The sequence below is a fragment of the Callionymus lyra genome, chromosome 1 (genome assembly GCF_982586985.1).
Source record: "Callionymus lyra chromosome 1, fCalLyr1.hap1.1, whole genome shotgun sequence".
NCBI lineage: Eukaryota > Metazoa > Chordata > Actinopteri > Syngnathiformes > Callionymidae > Callionymus > Callionymus lyra.
In genome coordinates this window covers 39,260,487-39,281,283 of record NC_141818.1, presented here as the reverse complement: position 1 = coordinate 39,281,283, position 20,797 = coordinate 39,260,487, and the positions used below count along the sequence as shown (strand labels likewise).

At 39.6% G+C, this 20,797-nt stretch overlaps 1 protein-coding gene across 1 annotated transcript in view; it reads left to right on the top strand.

The window, feature by feature from the left end:
- The window catches only part of cxxc4 (CXXC finger 4), a 42,595-nt gene extending 23,384 nt beyond the window's left edge, over positions 1–19,211 (top strand). Inside the window, exon 3 of the mRNA XM_087807276.1 lies at positions 18,366–19,211. Coding sequence (XP_087663402.1) covers positions 18,366–18,410 — 45 coding nt within the window. The 3' untranslated portion in view covers positions 18,411–19,211. The remainder of the gene's footprint in view (positions 1–18,365) is intronic.
- Positions 19,212–20,797: the final 1,586 nt, after the last annotated feature.

Below are 20,797 nucleotides of genomic sequence, written 5' to 3'. Positions count from 1 at the left end.
ATAATGTGACAAGAAACAGGTGGATTTTGATGGTCTGTGGTTCCATCCTGAGGGTTAGAGAAGGTTCTGTTGTTCTCACTCACGATCCAAATGATCAAAAACAATTTTTCTTCTCTGTAGTTGTTTTTTTTTGTTGCTCTGAGCCAAAACCTTTATTGTTGTTACTGTGCCTGCATTTCTTTATATATTTATATTTGCCATGTTTCTTTGCACATGTTGGTTTTTTTCCACCTACAAATGTTTTCTTCACGTCACCTTTATCTAAATATTTTTTAATATTATTTCATAGATCAACCACTTTTGTTTGTTTTTTTCCTTTATTGTCTGTTTTTGTTTTTTTTCTACTGATAGCATTTGTTTTCAATTTTCTTTTTACAGTTTTTATGTTATTCTCTCATTTTCCCCATTGATGTGTTGTTATGTTTGTTCTTGAATCAATGGCGACATTTTTTACTGTCTACTTTATTGTCCCACATTTTTCTTTTTTTAAGTGGTTATTTTTTAGGTTTTTGGTGATTTGTGAAATATGAATTTTGTCATGAAAGGTATTCCGGAACAGTGGCTTTTACACAGACCCTATTTTTTGTTTTTAGAAAGAATAAAGCCTAAAACTGCTAATTATTATTATTTGTATAAAGCCTTGTGTTACCTCAGGGTCAAAGTGACCCAAAGGACTGACTCTTTTTTTTTGTTTTTGTATGTTTTTTTGTGATTTTCTTTAAATATATATATTTAACGAAATGTATTTTGCAACAGTGGCTTTTACAACCTTATTTTTTAGAAAGATTAAAACCTAAAAATAAATTAATTTTTATTATTATTTGTATTGATTGGCAAAAAGCCCGAAAACAAATGTGCCTTTGGCATCCCTTGTCTTGTCTCTGGCTCAAGGTCAACAACTTCCCTAATTTCCACAAATAAATATGCAGTGGTGGAGGTTGTTCACCTTAAACAAAGTGCAATACAAGGGATACCACAAACACATTAGTTTTCAGGCTTTTAATAATAATAATAATAATAATAATCTCTATTTATATAGCGCCTTTCTAGACCAGGGTCACAAAGCGCTTTGACAGCCATTCACACATACTTGGGTCGCTTTGACTTTGAGTCAATACAAATAATTAGAAAAATCAATTTATTTTTAGGTTTTAATCTTTATATCACCTTGACCCTGATATAACACGATGGCTATTAAACGATACGTTGATATTAAAATAAAAACTAAAATATCATGGTATAAAAACACACTACAAAGTCTAGATCGAACCCCAAGTTCCGCTTCCTCCGGGTTTAAAACTCGACTCGGGGTTGTTTGCGTTTCCTAATCCAAATCTAAACACGGTGTTGATTTACGGCAAACGTGCAGATCTTTTTATATAGACCTTGCGAGTTGAAAGTCTCCCGCACAGATGCTGGGAAATCTGTTGGAAAAACAAGAAGGCCTGCTCCTTCTTTGCATTTCAATCTCACATCTCAGAGCGATGGCAGCTTGTCGCCTCGTTTAGCCCTCGCGCCGTCACACCCGCACGGCGCCCGCCGACGCCTTCCCGTCCTCGAAGGGATGCAACTTAGCGGAGGGGAAATTGGGGATTTCCAAAACAGATCCCTCAGGTATCTCGCACCCTTATCTCCGATACCTTCTCCTCCCTTGCGTTCGCCACGTTCCGATTTTCCGTCTCATGGCGAATGTTTGTTTACCGCCGTCTGACTTATTGGATTAAAATAGAAGCAGACGGTCTTCAGGTTAAAAGGAGCGTTTTTTTTTTTCTGACCCGAGGATGCGCTCTGCGGCGCCTCCCGTCTGTGTGGGAAGGGATCTCGCGGGCATGATAAATGGAAGCGGCAGCGTGTCTGAGCGTCGCTCCAAGAGTCTCCGCCTTCGCTGGGCTTATCTCTCGCCGTCTGCCAGCGATTGCTCGCCGAGCCTTGTCTTGAGCGAGGAGCGACCGAAGACGGGCCACACGGGTGTGAACGGTCCGGGTCAGAAGCCGGTGTTGTTTATCGGGGGCTGGAGATATTTTATGGATGACGTCGAAACCGAGAGAGAAGAGAGAGTGTTGCACGCGACAAGAGATTACACATGACGGACAAGCTAATGCTTTCAAGCTAGCGGTGTCGTGACTGAGAAATTTGTATTGAAAAACACCAGAGGAGGAAAATAGAATTTACTGTCATGTATAAAAAAGTCAAACAGGCGATTAAGCGTAAATAGTAAAAATAAATGGTTGTATTTATCAAAGGACAACATCTATTTTGTCCGACATTTGTAGCAGGAAATAATAGTTGTACTGCTAACAATATTAGCAAAGTGTGTAGTACACGAGCTAACAACGACAGAGCTAACATTTGTAGTGCTAACATTATTGGCACAGTGTTGTAACTGAGCTAACAACAACAGAGCTAACATTTGTAGTTCTAACAATATTGGCACAGTGTTGTAACTGAGCTAACAACAACAGAGCTAACATTTGTAGCGCTAACATTATTGGCACAGTGTTGTAACTGAGCTTACAACAACAGAGCTAAGATTTGTAGTGCGAACAATATTGGCACAGTGTGTAGTAACTGAGCTTACAACAAAAAAACGGACCGTTATATTGCTTACAATTTTGGTAGAGTTTGTAGTAACCAAGCTAACAACAACAGAGCTAACATTTGTAGTGCTAACATTATTGGCACAGTGTTGTAACTGAGCTAACAACAACAGAGCTAACATATGTAGTTCTAACAATATTGGCACAGTGTTGAAACTGAGCTAACAACAACTCAGCTAACATTTGTAGTGCTAACAATTTTGGCACAGTGTGTAGTAACTGAGCTAACACAACTCAGCTATCATTTGTAGTGCTAACAATATTGGTAGAGTGTGTAGTAACTGAGATAACAACAACTCAGCTAACATTTGTAGTGCTTACAATTTTGGCACAATGTGTAGTAACTGAGCTAACAACAACTCAGCTAACATTTGTAGTGCTAACAATATTGGTACAGTGTGTAGTAACTGAGCTTACAACAAAAAAACGGACCGTTATATTGCTTACAATTTTGGTAGAGTTTGTAGTAACCAAGCTAACAACAACAGAGCTAACATTTGTAGTGCTAACATTATTGGCACAGTGTTGTAACTGAGCTAACAACAACAGAGCTAACATTTGTAGTTCTAACAATATTGGCACAGTGTTGAAACTGAGCTAACAACAACTCAGCTAACATTTGTAGTGCTAACAATTTTGGCACAGTGTGTAGTAACTGAGCTAACACAACTCAGCTATCATTTGTAGTGCTAACAATATTGGGAGAGTGTGTAGTAACTGAGATAACAACAACTCAGCTAACATTTGTAGTGCTTACAATTTTGGCACAATGTGTAGTAACTGAGCTAACAACAACTCAGCTAACATTTGTAGTGCTAACAATATTGGTACAGTGTGTAGTAACTGAGCTTACAACAAAAAAACTGACAGACTGTTATTTTGCTAACAATTTTGGTAGAGTTTGTAGTAACCAAGCTAACAACAACAGAGCTAACATTTGTAGTGCTAACAATTTTGGCACAGTGTGTAGTAACTGAGCTAACAACAACTGAGCTAAGATTTGTAGTGCTAACATTATTGGTAGAGTTTGTAATAACCAAGCTAACAACAACAGAGCTAACCAAGGCAATCCCGAACCACATTGACTTTGTTTGTAAATACTTAAGCCAACTACTAAACAGCTAAAAAAAAGTGCTGCTAACCACAGCATTGCTTAGAACATTTGAAAAAAAGCATGCAGTGATAAAAATATCATACAATAATTTAAAAATTAAAACAAGTAAAGGTAATATGTGTTTATTTGAATTGACCGAACCAGCAACTAGCAATACCCGTGTCACTAAGCATAACTATGCTAAACCTGTGGCTAACGCAACAGCTACAAAGCTAATAACAGCAGGGCTATCAACATTGAAGTATGAATAACAGAACACCACCGTAACAGTTAAGAACAAGAAAAAATGATATGTATGTAAAGAAAAATGTCTCCAGGTAACAACGGCACATTAACAGTTGGAATAAAATAGCCATCACCAACCGTGGAGATTTGACAAGTGTATCTAAAGTCATAAAACTTGTCAACGCTAACAACGTCATATATTTGTCGTCACGGACATTAATGTCACCCCTGTTACAAAGAGGATGTTTTTTTCGCAGGCGGGCTCAGCACACGGACGGCAGGTGAATTATAGTTTTGCAGGAAACGCTGCCTGATAATTACGCTCCACATTAGCATACGGAGGCTGGACGTCGCGCCGTAGCATCCCTCCAGCAGCTCCTCGCCATATGGTCCATCTGCACTTCTTGGGCGAGATCTGGCAACGCTCCCGCAGAAGGTCAACCATCGAGTCAGAGGACGGTGCCAGAATTACATCTATGCTAATTGCTCTTCCTCGCCGGCGCCGCCGCCGCCGCCGCCGCCTCCCTCTGCCGCTGCCTCCTCATCCATCTCCAGCTCGTCTGCTCTCTCCTCTCTCTCGCTCCCCCCACTGAACGGAGTAATCTGCTTTAGGATGTTTCTGAGATGGAGATGGATTTGGTTTCCCTCCGCTGCCCCTCAGCCCTAATCTTTCCTCTGTGGCCGGCCCGCCCCTCGCTCGAGCATCCATCCTCCCGCGCTCTCGGCTTCTGGTGTGCACAGTCAGCGAAAAAAAAAACTCCTAAATTCCTCGTTACTCAGAAACATCCTCGACACGCTTAGATTTGTTTAAGTTGTTGGGGTTTTTTTGCGCAAGGCTGGACGAAAATAAACAAGTAAAACTATAACGACTTTATCTGGCAATACGACACGTATCGCGATACCAAAAGGACCGATACGATATATCGCGACACCTTTATATATTTGTAGTATAGCCCAAGTACTTTTACCTTCCGGTGTTGCAGAATACACGGACCACATGCTTCTGCTTTGATTTGTTAATAAAAAGAAATGCGTCCAAACATCAGCTGCTGGAGTCGACTGTATCCTCTCGTCCTCAGTCATCGCCGGGATTTTAAACGTTCATTTAGCTTCGGGATGACTGCTAGCGGGAGAAAATTTAATTGCGACCTTAATAATGAGCACGACTTGAATATATGTTATTTGGAAGATGAATTTATTTTAGATACTTAACTAAAGTCGAAAGAAATATACAGTGCTGTCAAATATCGATACAGTAAAGGGAAAAATCGTGATATTGATATTTTATATTGACACCCCTTCTTAATGTTAAAAAAAACATTAGGTAACGTCAAGTACACAATGTCTTCTCAAGATCTTCTGGCATTTCACATTTTTTTCGGTTGCCTTTAAGTAACAAAGTAAACCTTTGTTCGGCTTTTATTCAGACAACGATCCGCCACCTTTTGAAAGCAACTTGAAAAGTGTTGTAGTTGAACGCTGGTAAAGAATAAGGTTGTTTTTTTTTTTTAAACGAAAAAGGTTTCTATCAACGAGGTCATCACTTAAAATGTTCTTGTTTGGTTGATTCTAGAAAGTAAACAAGAGGAAAAACATGAAATTATGTTGATGGAAAATCGCACTTCAAGTGCTGGAGTTATATATATATACGACGGAGAAGGTAAACTATGAAATAATCTGATGCTGGGAATGAAACTCATGAATGGTCATTTCCTACCCATTTCAACTCTTGTGGTAGGTCAGGGTCAAGGTGACCCGAAGGTCCGAAAACAAATGTATTTGTGGTATCCTTTGTGTTATCTCAGGGTCAAGGTGACCCAAAGGTCCGAAAACAAATGTGTTGACTCAGGGACAACACAAGGGATACCACAAACATTTTTTTTCGGGCCTCCAGGTCACCTTGACCCTAAGATAACACAAGGGCTAAGTGAGCTTCGAGTTGTTCGGTCTACTGTTTTTGTTGTTTTTTTTTAGCCCGAAAAAAAAGGGAAGGCAACTCAAATAGTGACTTATTTAAAATGGTCAACCCTAATGTTGAATGTTGTGAAAACTGAAAAATATAATAAGATATAATGATGGCAATGATTCAATAACAGGTTCAAACTTTGCAATAATGGGTTCAAACATTTTTCCTCTCTAGGCACTATTGAAGGAATCTTATTTTGTCTTATGTTATCTAACGTCTTTTATTGTTTATTGTTTTAACCAGAGACTTCTTTTAAACTTCAGGTAATGCACAATACAATAGTAAGATGGTTTTACATTTTCTTTAACTACTCATATTAGGCGCCGTGCTTGGTTCCTTTTTTTCTATTGCCTATCTTGTGTGTTTCATTCTTTATTCTGCACCGACACCACACATTATTGTATGTTGTGTTCACAATACTTTTGGGAACAGGAGTGTAGCATTTAGATTTTCTTTTGGATTATAATCAAAAGCCAAAAGACGAAGCTCTCCATTTACCTTCATCTACTTTATTTTCCTACTCTCTTCTGTGGTCACTTTCATGATCCAAAGTCATTCAGGAGAGACTCGAAGTAAGAGCCAGCGACACTTTTTGGAAATGATGGTCTGATGAAGCTTCATGAAGCATTGCCATGTTGTTTAGAGGACAGTAGGTGGCGCCATCAGTTTAAAAATAATGTGATGTTTTATTAGAACAGTTGTTCGAAACAAAGGAAAATAGTGCAGAGACCGCCATCTAGTGGACTCTGAAAACAATGACACTGTTTCATGACCATCACTACTTTTTGGGATGTCTCCTGGACGCTTCTCTCAGTTTTCGGCGTGTGTATTTTCTACAAATGTACGAATAAAAACACCCACATTGTGATATCAGAACGTAATCCCTGATTGGTCACAAACGAGAGGTAAATCAAGCGCTTCCTGAACACGTCGCGCCCCCACCCGCCCGTGATTACACACTAATGAAAGCTCGCTGTGCCGGTTGGGCACACAGTGAATTTAAATCAAGCGCTCCCTCCCGGCGCACGTCGTGCCCTCGTCTACGATCCACGTCTGGTTCGGCTCAATGGATGTGAAAATAAAGTCCTGGGTCGGATGAAGAATTCTTACTTTGATGACAAATGTTTCTGATGTGAGCGATTCATTGGCTGAGACTTTTGGATTCAACTCTGAATTCAACTAAGACCGTTTGTATTTTTGCAGAAATACTCCAAAAACGGATTTTAATAGAATTTTCAAATTTTTTGTCAATTGAATTTTGATGACGTTCCAATTTTACAATTCCAAGAATCATCGGGATTCATCGCGTTTTATCTTGACCTTTAAAGTATATACTTTATTAAATATTGTTTTGATTGTTTAAGCGCTTTGTTACCCTGGTCTGGAAAAGCGCTATATAAATACAAATTACTTACTTACTTACTGTCTGTGGCGCAGAAGGAGCTGCAGCACCAGCTTCCGATCTTTTGTTTCCAGGAACCTTCGCTGACATCGCACTGAGATCATCCCTCACAAAATGGGTTGAAAAACAAGATGCTTGGCAGAGGTCTGCGCCTTGTCCGGGGATTGTCTAGTTTATTTCCTGGTCCGGGATGACCTTTGCTGTGCCCTTTATCTATATCATTCCTCTTCTATTCATTATTACTGTCTGAAACTTTTTTTTCTTTAATAAGATCATATTTTCCGCGAGGCAACATTAGCTTGTGACTTTTGACACGCGTGTCAGTCAAGTTTAACCACAAGATAAACCTGTAAACCGATGAAAACGAGTGAAAATAATGCGGACATTAAACCTTCATTGTCCAGCTCTTCCGGAAGGAACACCCACGAGTGCTTTAACATCAGCTAATAGAACGTCTTTAACGAAAAGGTTCCGAGGGTCAGCGTTATCGAAGGCGTCGGCGCGAGGAAGCAAACAAATCAAGTTTGAAAGAGACGGGAGTCGTGAGTCGGCGGCTGATTCATCCGGGGAGTGATAACGTGTAGGAGTGTCACACGCTGCACTCCCGACCAAGGTTGTGATGCGTCACTCGGTGACCGGCCTTGTAGCCGTACCTTTAATAAATGGCGACGGCGTAGCTTCAGCACCGGCTACAGGCTCGGGGACGAGATTCCGAGCAAAGCACCAAAGCTGTTGAGGATTCATTTGATGAATTGCCTTCCGGGTTTGAATCGGCGACGCTCCAATCTTGCCTCAGGATAGAGTGACAGGCAATATATAAGACATCAGTTAAGGCCCAGTGAGCGGCCGATACTTCCACATACTTCTCTTCATACTAACTACACTGATTGTCAGATGAAGCTTCACCATCATCTCAATAAGAACATTGTTTCTGACATGATTTGTTTGTTAATTAAATGATTAGTTATACAGTTGATGACATTAGAAAATGTGCTTAAAGCCCCGCCCACTGTAAACCCACTTCATTTTCCTGGAGGTGAAATCTTTATTTACCATAACCACGCCCACTCTACTGTGATTGGTTTGTCACCCATGCTATCAATCCCAGAAGTCTCCACCTCCAACGGACTTGATGTATAAACAAAGCAAGGCGTGTTTATAGCTGGCTTGAGGAGGAGTGAAGGCTTTATAACGTCTTAATGAACTCCGCTCTCGTAACCTCTCTTTCGCTGATATTTCAGAAGGGGGAGAACTTTATAAAGTAATAATTCAAAATATTGTCATGATGAGGGAGTTACTGCATCTTGGAGAAGAAGACTTTAATATTTTAAACATGAATCGGGAAAGTTGGGTTTTCACATTAGTTGTACTTTAAATCGGATTATATTCTTGTTTATTGGTTAATATTTTCAGCCTTAGTCTCAACAAAATGGATGTGGTTTCCGCAACCAATCGTAATTCAGCCTATCCGAAATTCAGTTTAGGTGGGTGTAGGTCCGCTTTAGTATTTTTGTCAAAGTGATGACGTCCTTTTAAAAGCAAAAACAAAACTTTAAATTAACAATTAAAGGGCAACATGTACCGCACACAAAACATTTAAATAAAATAAAAAAAATAGACTATCATCGCCAAACATCTTCTTGTTTAGTCACTTCCTGGTTTGACGACGGCCTTGAGCTCGCCATACCGGAAAGTCCTTGCTACACGTTACGAGGCATATGATTTGCTGGAACGTATTTTACCCAAAAAATATTGCACTTGTACTTGTACTTGAACACTGTAGTACAAACCATTGGTTGACTAAAATGGATTAGCCAAGCCAACACGCTTAAGCTAACCAATGGCTAGCTTAGACACATTCGGTCGAGTGCAAAAGTATCCATCAAAAGTCAAAAGATTTTCAGAATTAGAAATGGCTAAATCGGAATACTACTTTTCAAAGATGGCCGCAACTGTTTGGCTTTAAAACGGTTGTTCAGTTCAGACACTACGTATATATTTTATGATATCTATGGTTTTAATTTGGTATGTTTTCCTCTAGGAGTCCAAATTTCATACGAAAGGTTTGCTTTTAGGCGAGATATGTCTGGTCAGAGTTTGAATAGTAACAGATAGTAACTAAATTGTCAATCAAATCACCGTCACTCATTCATCAGTTTTAGTTTCAAACAGACATGTTTTTTAAATAAATGTGTCAATTTCTTGTTGGCTCTACCGAGCGAACGATTAATCATCGCTGATGCCTTCATGCGAATTCCCGTCTTCACTCCAACAGCACATTCTTCCCTTCCGGGGAAGAGATATTCCTCGAACTAAAAATAGATTTCTGATGACGGCAGAATTCAGGTTAAATGACGGGAAGCGTCGGCGAGAGCAGGAAAGTTCTGGCTGACAAGCCGGCGAGTCGAGGGTTAGGGCCAGACATGTCTCTCGAGGAACCCGGGCACATTTGCAATCACCCCGAGTTCAAAAGGGTAATTTATTCCGAGTCTGCGGTTAAAGTAGAGCTGCTCTAAATGTCAGTGTGATCCTGCTATACCCGAGCAGAGACATCTTTTTTTTTCCTCTAGCTGCTGTTTTTTTTTCTTTCCTCGTCCCTCACGTTTCAACCTCCCCCCCCAACGCATCCCTTCATCGCCCCCTTCATCGCCCGTTGTTGTTTCCGCGAGCCCAGTGTGACGTCTTTTAACACACGCTGGTGAGCATATTTCACTTTTACATTCATCCGCATTGACGTGCCGGCGCTGATTGAATTTTGAGGCGCTGCAGCGTCTGCCATTATCATCCTCATCGTCGTGAGTGGTTTATCTCCGGCCCCAGCTCCGTGTGGCTCCAAGGCTGCAGGAGGGGGTTGTGGGTTGTGCGCCTTTTCTTTTTTTTTTTAAATATATATTCTGAAGGGAAAAAAAAGGATTGAGCTGATCTTGCATGTTCAAAAAAGATTGAGATTTTCACCTTCTCACAGGTGCAAAAAAAGGAGTATTTATTGTATTATATATTTCTTCGATTAAGGCTCAACAACTTAAAATTGTAAAAAAATATTTTAGAACCAAATCAATAAACAATATTCTAAGGAAAAATAAGCATGCGACCACAAAAGGACACACAATAGCCTTTTTTTTCGAATTCCCTTCAAGGGTTTGTGGCAGCAGTAAGAGTGAAAGACACTCTGGACAGTTTGTCAGTCCGTCAACGGGCGAAAAGACGCACAAAACTGTCAATGCCTCATTTTTTTTTAGTTTTCAGTTGAGAATCTCAGCTGACGCAGATTCGTTGAAGAACTAGAAATAGTTCTGTGTGCCAAAAAAAACAACAACGTATGTTTAGATGAGGATTTTGAAGTGTTTTGATGTAAACTACTGAAGATAACCCTCAAATATTCTCTTCAGATGTGTGTGTTCGGCGATCGTTTAATACAAGTGTCTCTTGACATGAGTCTAGTCGGCTTCTCCTAATATGTAGTGATGGTCTGATGAAGCTTCATGAAGCAGTGTCATGTTGTTTAGAGGTCAGTAGGTGGCGCCATCAGTTTAAAAATAATGTGATGTTTCATTAGAACAGTTGTTCGAAACAAAGCAAAACAGTGCCATCTAGTGGACTCTGACAATAATGACACTGCTTCATGAAGCTTCACCAGACCATCAGTACTAGTACATTACTTTAATTAATTTCTAAACTTATATCGTCTAATTCAATCAGGCATTAGGAAATACACAACATTTTTTTTAATTAAGATACAACAAGCTTTTTATGAAAAATGTGAACAACACAAAGTGTATAATGTGTCGATGCCAACTCTTAAGTACTGTAAACATGATAAAGTTCTCAAATCTTTAGTCAGATGAAGATATAGAAGCTATTTATTATGGTATTGTTGACATTTGACCCCAGCTACTTTATATTTCTTCGAGATTAGGACACAGCTGCTTTAAAAATATCTTATGCCGGTGCTGCAAGAAATGTGTATTTGGCCGATTTCTCATTAAAATACGGCTCCAGTCGTAGAGACGGATGGTTCTGTTGGCTTCGTCAATAATTGATTCAGTAGTCTCGTGACGTGACGTAGTCCAGACAGGAAGATACAATCAGATCTATCAATATATTCGATCAATTTCGTTTAATTCAGGCATAAATGGGGGCCCCTGGTTGCGTTCTGAGAACCCTCCTGCATTAAACGGAAGTAGAAACCGTTTCATTTTGCACTTATTTAAAGTAACCGTGTATTTGCCATCCCTCTCAGTAACGAAAACCTGAGAAGCTCCTGTGATGCTTTGCCGCCCAGCCAACCGATCAATTTTGACATGGCAACGTGGAAATTGAAATACAGTATTGTCGCGACCGAAGTGTATAGGAAGTATCCTGGGAGTTTTGGAATAGAATCTTCTTTTCACTCAACTCCTGCCCCCAAACTCAAGAATTAAACAATCTAATAGCACGAGGAATGAATGAGTCCCTGAGTCTATTAGTGTTGCATCATGGGAGGAGCATTAGTGATTGTGGTTGTATTGAAGTTTATCCGCTGTTCAGAAAAAATCACCTGTTTTTAAAAAATGTCCACAATCCACAATATTTTAAAATGAAGTTCGAGTGCCAAATTAAAAAAAAAAAAGCGAGACACAGGAGGTTGAAGCGTGATGTGGCGAGGGGCCGCGGTACGATGGTGGTGGTGCGTGTAAACACAGCTACCGGTCCGGGGTGAAATGAGATCCCACTGCAGCCGCTCCCTTGATGACTTTCTGCCTGAATCAGCATCTTAAGTTCCTCCGACATCGTGACTCACGGCTGCAAATGAAGAACTGATCGGCTTTTACCGTCTGGAATCGGCTCACTTTCAAACGACGAGCACAGAGCCCGCAGATCGCATTAGTCAATTATGACCAGGATGTTGTTTTTTTTATTTTGGCCTCCTCTGTCGCGGTCAGAACCATCACCTCGGGTCGGCATTAGCGCGTCTTTATCGTCCCGGTCCACGAGCCTTGACTCACCTCCGTGCCGCTCCGGGGTTAATCCTTCAGTTGCTTCCCTCGTCGGAGGAAATTCATGCAGAGCCCTATTTTTTTTCCTATTATTTCTTTTCTTTTTTATAAACTATAAAACCCTTTCAATCATAATGCAACTTCACCATATTCAGCCGTTCAATATTCTCTTTAAAACATTGAATTTCACCTTTAAATTTGGAGCCACTGTGACTCCTGGACAATAAAAAAATGTTCTTGGTTCTTCTGTTCTTCGTGCCTTCATCTCGGTCTTCCTGCCTCGTATTGTAGTCGTGTTGTTTTTTCCCCCCCCCGGGTGATTGACAGGCTCGGGCCGGTGGCACATGAACGTGTCGCGGCAGACAATGGGACTCGTACTAATTGAGCCTTCTCGTGTCGGTCACCTCTGAGCGCCGAGCCGATGAGACCCGGGGAGTGGAACCGAGCGGCACTCGAGAGCCGCCGCTGGATCGATGAGCGCGAGAACTTAACAAAACAGAGACATGTCAAGAGCCCAGATCTGGGTCATTACTGTCTTCGGCGAGCCACACTTCCACCCGGGGACTGATCAATAGCAGAATATAGATCAAGATAAACAATTTCAACGCCTCTCTTTCTCCCGTCTTGTCGTCGCCGCCGTTGTTCTCGTGTCTCGCTGAACGACCATCATTTCGTTGTCAACACTTTATATATATATTTATTCATAGATTTTTGTTGTTCTCTCCTTTTCGTCCTCCATCTTTTATCGCTTTCGAACATGTCTTTCAATATTATTTCCTTTTTGAGATTTTTACCTTTTAACCAAGAGCATGTTAATACAAATAATAACAAGTATCTTCTTGTTTTGAGGTTGATTCAAAGCCACAGTTGACTAAAGAGAATATATTGTATGTATGTTAGAATCTGTTGAAAATATTTACAAAAATGTCCTTTTTCCTACTTTACTTACGTATTGAATATATCCTTTACGGTTATATACATTTTTGTGTTGTCAATATTCATTTTCCAGCTAACTCAATCATTTTTTTCTTCCTATTTGGAAGGATATTTGTTGAACTTTTTCAAATTGACCGCGAAAACAAATATAATTCAAATTTTTGTCCGAAACCGTTGCCGTGGTAATGGTGGTTGAAGTAAAAGTTTGATTCAAATTTCACTCGTTTTCTGCTCACCTTCATGTCGACTAAGGGTTGGGATTATTTTCGGAGTAATCCGTGCGTTTTGGGCAAAAAATGTATGACCTAATGATTCTGGCCAGAGTCGCCAGTGATCGGTGGTTTAGCTTTTCCCTGATTGGTCGCTCATAGGAACATCATTGTCCAAAAAAAAAACATCGTACGGAAAGAAGATTTTAGAAGAATACGATCTTGTCTTCAAAGATATCAAGTACGATCCATCCACGATCAAAGTAGTGAATCACTGGTGACAAAAGGAAGTACAATCGTCAATAAATAATGACCTTTGTTAACATTTCATTTTCCTCCCTTTTTTTGTCATTTACAGGTTGATAAAAATTAAATTTTCGAAAAATTCGACTCAACCCTCAAAACCAACAAATAAAAAAAAGTACAATTTAACAAATTTAGATTAGATGAACTTCGTTGATCGCTCTGGAGTCATTTAAGAAGCTACTGTAAGTCCAGAGAATACTCCCTGGTTACCACCAATTAGTTTCGGGGGAACCTCCCGCAGACGTGTTCCGTCGATGCTGGCGTCCTGCTGTTCTGACTTGGAAGAACGATAGAAGCCGTCTAATGTTGCGTGAAAAAAAAGGGTAAATGGTGTCAGAGATAACAGGAAATATTTGCATTCAAATCAGAGGCGACAACATGTAGCTGAAGGCTCTTTCGTAGTAGAAATTTACATTTTGTATCTTCATGGAATGAATATGACATCGATGGTTTGTATTTAAGATTTGTATATAAGGTCACGTTTTAAAAGTATAATTACAGCAAACTGGTCATGTCAGTGTATCTATATTTGTAATATGTTTAGGTCACGATACCTTTTTACTGCAATATTTAAAAGATAGTTTCAGGAGAACCAGTAATAGTTTTATATTACACTTAAAGGTTGATCTGTATGTATATATATTATCTTTCATTTTCTAGTGTAGATCTGATTGCGTCCTATTTGCATGTATCTGTTTTCCATTGCCTTAAATATGTTCGATTAATTTAGATTTTTTTTTAGAAGATTAATGATGATTCCATCAATATTATGTCATTATGTTATCCTTCGACTGTATATTTAAGAATTCCTTTCATTATTAGTTCTAAATTGTAATCCATTATATTCTGACAGATTTTAAATCAATTCCTAAAAATCTCTTTACTTTACTTTTTTGTAAGGTAAATATACATGGGTTAAACACATCTCAGAGTTCATCTCATAAAGAAACTATGAATGAAATCTTCAGGTGCCTTTTTATGAGGCTAGAAATAATTCTAAAAACGTACACGTTGCCTTTCAAAACGTTCAATTTACATCCTGCTCCTGGTGAAGTACTTTCGTGATTATAAGTTATATATCGAGGACTTGAAAGATAAGTACTATGGTTATTATTATGGACCAAAAAAAAACTCACTCAGGTTACATTTAGTACTGGTCCACAGCTCGTTGGACGAGTATAAAACTTGAGTAGCTATATATACGATTAGAAACCATATATTCAGCTTACAATCAATTCCATACAGTATATTCCGACATGAACTGCAATACAATTTTGGTTTTAGTTGAATTTTGTGATTGTTCCACTCCATTATGTTTGAATTACTACAAATAAAGGACGAAATATACCCAAACGTCTTTAAAAGCAGTTGGAGTCATCCGTATCCTCTTGTCCTCAGTCATCGCATGGATCTTTACACAGAGGACGTAATGACCGTCGCTAGTTTTGCAAAACATTTCTACACAAAAAAAATTAACATAAAGCTGTGAATATTTTCATGTTAATCGTAACAAAACATCGATACAGTGCTGTAGAATATTTTTCGACACCCCTACTTTGAGGTACGTTCATCATAGATACACGATGATATTTTTTTCTCTCAAGATATATATTCAGGGTCACTCCTGGCTGTAAAAAAACATATATAGCCCAAATTTGCACAGGATTAGTTGGACCTGTGGACCTTTGGTCATTTGTAAATTACCCCCTACTTATGTGTTATTTGAAGTACATTCGCACAGGATAACAACGTTAATAAACTCGTCTGTTCTACTGACGTTACCTACAGATACTAATCTAAAAAAGGCTCGCAATTACTGCAAGGTAGCAGAAACGTGGCAAGATGGAAAAGTGCACAATTACAAAAATAAACACCAGGAAGTCGATTCTATTCTATTCTTGTACAAATCGCCTACGGGTAAAACGCGCAAATCGGGCCTTTTTATACATTTTCCAATGAGGGAAGTGTGTGTTTTCTAGAAATCAGCGACGTCATCTTCATGTGTACCTACTGTACAGTACAAGAGTAATGTTTGTAGCTTTTAAAAACCGTAACTGTTCGAGTACGTTTTTCCTTCGACACTGTCTCCACGAACATCTAATGATCCGCGTGATATAAAAAAAAAAAGCTCGACTCTAACTCGACTGATCTTCGTATCCGTGGTCAGTTTTCGACTCCCGAGTTCTCGACGTCCACGAGTCTGACGGCGTCGGGGAGGAGGAAGCAAGAGTGTTTTTCTGGCACATGCTCAAATTGAAATCATGCTCTGTTCCCCCTCACTGCGGCTGGAGCCGGCAGTAATTAAACGCCTCATTGTTGCTTCCTGGGAATTTGTGTTGAATATCTTATCCCACGTAATGATTCTGTGGGTGTGGGCGGGACGTGGATGTAATCACCTCGGCCGGCTCTTCAAGAAACGCTCGTCATCGTCCTTTTGCGGGTTTCGGAGTTTTGTGCTAATAGCTGCAGATTATTATTGTGTGAAGGGAGCGGTTTAACCGTTTGCGTTGGATTTTGTGGAGGTTAAGAGTTGTGTGTGTGTGAAAATGTTGATGTGTTTTAATAATGTGACTGTAGAGGGAAATTATATTGGATATAAAATGATTTATCATGTTACTTTATTTATAATATATGTGTATTTTCCTCCATTTTTATGAATTTTAATTTAAATAAACCTATAATAGACCTTTTTTAACGTTATCGTAGCATTTACATTTTTATTATCTTTTAAAAAATACTGTTTAAAATGTATAAACTCATTTCTTTTTCGTTATATATAATAAAATAAAACAATTTCTTACTAGAAGGCATGTTCTTTACTCTTCTTCTCGTTTGCTTTTTCATTTCATCACGTCCTTCTGCACTCAGCTATGAAGGGAAACCACCCGAGAATAAGACGTGATCTTCAGTAAACCCAAAAAACTACAGAGGTTCCTTTGAACAACGTTTTAGTGCAACATCCTACTCTTTCTAGTTGACCTGAACAAACAACAGTGCGACCCTAATGTAGACATTTGTCTGAAAAGTACTTTTTAAATCCTAATTTGTCTCCTCAAGTTTTTAATTTTTGTTCTATGTACTATAAGCGTACATATTGAAATTATTTAGTAAAGTATCTTGAATATCTCCCTCCTAATAAAGATACATCAAAACATATATTTAGTTGCATTGTATCAAACTCATACTTATATATATATTATAGCTAAAAGGGCACCTAATGTGCTGATTTAAGTGTCTCTTTTTGCACAAAACTCTCATTTAATAAATATATTTATTTTACAAAATACACTTAAGCCCCGCCACACCTGAGACCAGTGCTGTGTCTCAAATCGCATACTTGCATACTCAAAGTTAGGATTTTTAGTGCATAAGTGCGTCTCAATTCCTATTATGCGAAATTTAGTGCACCATGCACACTAAATTGTCGTACTAAAACGCCCACAAAACTGAGTATGGTTCGATGGACACTAACCACCCTAAACGGCCGCCATCTTAATGACGTTGTAAACGGAAGTTACGTCATATATAAATGCATATATATTCATATACTTACAGGTGCATTTTCAGCAGCAGAAGAATAATGACACGTCTTCGGTGCTGATACCAGCTTAAATATCTCACGAATATTTCGATTCTCATATTTTTTCTTTATTTCTTTTTCCAAACTTACAAAACGTGCTGCCAGCAGGTGGCGATAGCGTTCAAACAGCTGGTTGCAACCATCGTTAAATAGTAGTAGAAGAAGAAGCTGTCGAGTCATTTCCCAGTGTTTGATTTGAGACATACTATCTGTGGAGAATTTGTTACTAGTCAGTCTGTACACTATCCTGATGCATACTAACTTCTAGTATACTAAGAGAAGTATGCGATTTGAGACACAGCACAGATCTCGTCCGAGCAACCACGCCCACTCCGCTCTGATTGGTCACAAAAACACGAGTTGCATTTGAGGACTCACATAAATTTCAACCATGAAACTGCCGCTTTGTACATTAAAAACGAATAATAAAAAGAAGGTTTGCTGCTTAATGTACACATTACAAAAACACCTAAAGGCAGAAGTAACTCTCACCATATTTACATAAATATTTATTTTGTTTCACGATTAACATGTAGGTACTTAACTGATTTAGGGCTTCTAGGGGAGGACACCTGCACCAGTGTGATGTCAGAATGTTTAATTTAAACCGTAATCTTGTTTGGCGAGATTTCAGACGGGAGAGAACTTTATTAAGTAATAACTTTAAACAAACTACTGCATTTTGAAGAGGACGACTTCAACATTTACAACAAGTTAATAAGTCAGGAGAGTTGGGTTTTCACATTAGGTGCGCTTTAATAAAATCACATTTATTGTTTTTTTGGCATTTTTCCATCAAATTCATTTTTAATTTTATTATATTAACCTTAAATTAAACTGCTGGTCCCTGCCTTAATGCGACCGTGTTTGGACGTTGGTGTCGTTGTTTGCATAAAAGCCTCATTTCCAGCTTGATGCAACTTCCTGTTTGGAGTTTCTATGTTTTCCTCTGAGTCGGTTTACTCCTCAATGAATGAATCACCGACGTAGAGGCTTCAAAACATGCTCGATACGACTCTTTTATTGACATTTTCTTTCTCTCTTTCCCCCACAGAGGACGCCGGTCAACAGCGGAGAAGCTTTCCGATGGTTCTTTTAGACGACGGACGCGACCGTCCGTCCGCGGAGACGATCGGACTCTTTGACTCTCTTGAGACAAAACGGAACTGAGATGGAAAGAAAAAACTTAACGGTGTTGTTTTAACTCTGTAATTTTCATTTCTGTGTAATTATTGTACCTTTTACGACAGTATCATAATGTATATTTTGGTGTCTATGAATGTGTTTTTAGTGTTGTGGCTGTCGATCGACAGCCGATCCTGCGCGAAGGACACACAGACAATCAGACACGAACCAAGGCAGCCACGAAGATCGACGACAAACACGCGAATCTGGAGCAATAATCTATTCTGATTGGAACGATTTTGCTTTTTTTGTTTTCGATTTTGATGAATTCATCCACATGCTTTCAATTGTTTTTCTTTGATTTCTTTTTCTTCTTGCCGTGGCTGCAGGTTGTGGCTCGTTGATGACAACATTTCGGAGGCGATTTTTTTCTATCCTGTGTTGACTCGCTTCTAAACAGGGCACATTGTCTTGAGCGAGAAGCCACACTGTAAAAAAAATATATATTTCCTTCAGTTAAAGATTTGAATTCTGTTTCACGGTTTAACGAGGAAATCGAAGAAATAAACAAACATACAACATATCAAACGAACGGAAAAAAAAAAGTCCAGACCTTTCTTCTCGGTAGAAATACATTCCAAAAAAAAAAAACAGATGAAACCAGTTTCTCATTGTCTTAAAAACCCTATTGTTGCATGTGTAAAATGTGTTTTTCGGTTCAAGAATTACAAAAAATTTGTATATTGTTGTTGTGATGCTTTTATGTGTTCTAATAAAAAATAAAAAAAAGCAAATCTTGACAGAAGAGGACGATTTCTGTGATTCCTTTTTTTTTCTTTTTTTCTGGGTGAGATGGTGAGAAACGTAGCGGCGGCATCAGTTGCCTTCCCAGTCACGTATTCCTGGAATACTAAAATGTTGCATGGAGAAGTGCGGTTCCCAGAGGCAGCAGACTTTAAAGGACTAGTGAAATCCCATGTGGTTTGTCATGCTGGAATGCATTAGGGGAGGCGAGGAGGGGGGGGGGGGGGGGAAGATGGCGGATGGGTTGTGGGGGGATGAAGCAAGACGTGCTCCTGAGATAGCGTGAGCAACTGAGTGATTGCTGGGTCTTTGGGTTTCACGGGTAAGGGGAGGGTGTGAGGGGGGGGGAGAGGGAGGCTTATTTGGGTGGTAGCTGAGGGGGAGACGGTGCTGAGGAGACCGAGCAGAGGAGGAGGAAATCATCCGGGACGGACTTCTCCCCTGACTGAACACGCTTGCCAACACCCAAATTGAGCCGCTGACTGGCGGAGGCCAGCGAGACTTAAAAAATGGTCTGCAGCGGTGGTGGTAATGTGGCGCTCAGCCACCGAATCCCACCCGCCCTTCCCCCCCCCTCGCCGGTCATCACGAGCTGATAAGGTGCATCAGGGATGCGGCGGCTCGCTCTCGCCCGAGCCGGGCCGAGATTAAATAATATCAGAGACGGCTCTCTCTAATCCTTCCCCGAGCTCCCATTCTGCACTCTTGAGTCGGGATTAGAGTTCCACGTTCCTCAGCGGCGCTGATGCGTTTCTGAGCCGGAAGACTAACATACCGGCCACCTGCACACGCCACTTGGGGGAAAAAATAAAAAAAAACACAAACACACAATCTGATCGGAAAGTTTGTGGACGTTGTCGGAAGACTTCTGTTTCTGTCTTTGAATTATTTATGCCCCCCCCCAAACAAAAAAAAAAAGTGGAGCGCCTCTCATGAAACGAGAGTTAAAATTGCCTCTTGGCTCAGCTTTTTTATTTTCAACCAATTCAAACCTAAATTGTCGATGTCAATCCTCCCCTCACTCATGAACCAGACCCTTACGCTGGGATTAGAAACTGACCGACCTGGAAAAAGCAGTTTTCCGACAGAGGGACCGAGGTCTCGGATTAAAAGGTCAATACTTTAATGCTCAACCTATCAGTGGAAGATGTCGAGCTCGGCGTTTTTTCATTTGCAAAAAAGTAAAAAATTGTATTCGGAGGTCGACACATTGAAAACAGGCTTCACCATGGATGGAATTAATATAATTATTCGACTATAATTTAAAATAAAAAAAATAAAAAAACGTCAAGTTAGGAATCTGAGTCCACCCTTTTATTTAAAGAATATAAATCTAGTTTAAAGCCACATGTTTTACTAGCACAAGTAAGTAAGTAAGTCATTTTTATTTATATAGTGTTTTTCCAGACCAGGGTCACAAAGCGCTTAAACAATCAAAACAATACTCAATAAAGTATATACTTTAAAGGGCAAGCTAAAACTGAGAACACAAAAGGAAGTACACGTCTGAAAACAGAGCTGTTAGTTCGCCGTTATATCTTTGTTGATGATCTCACT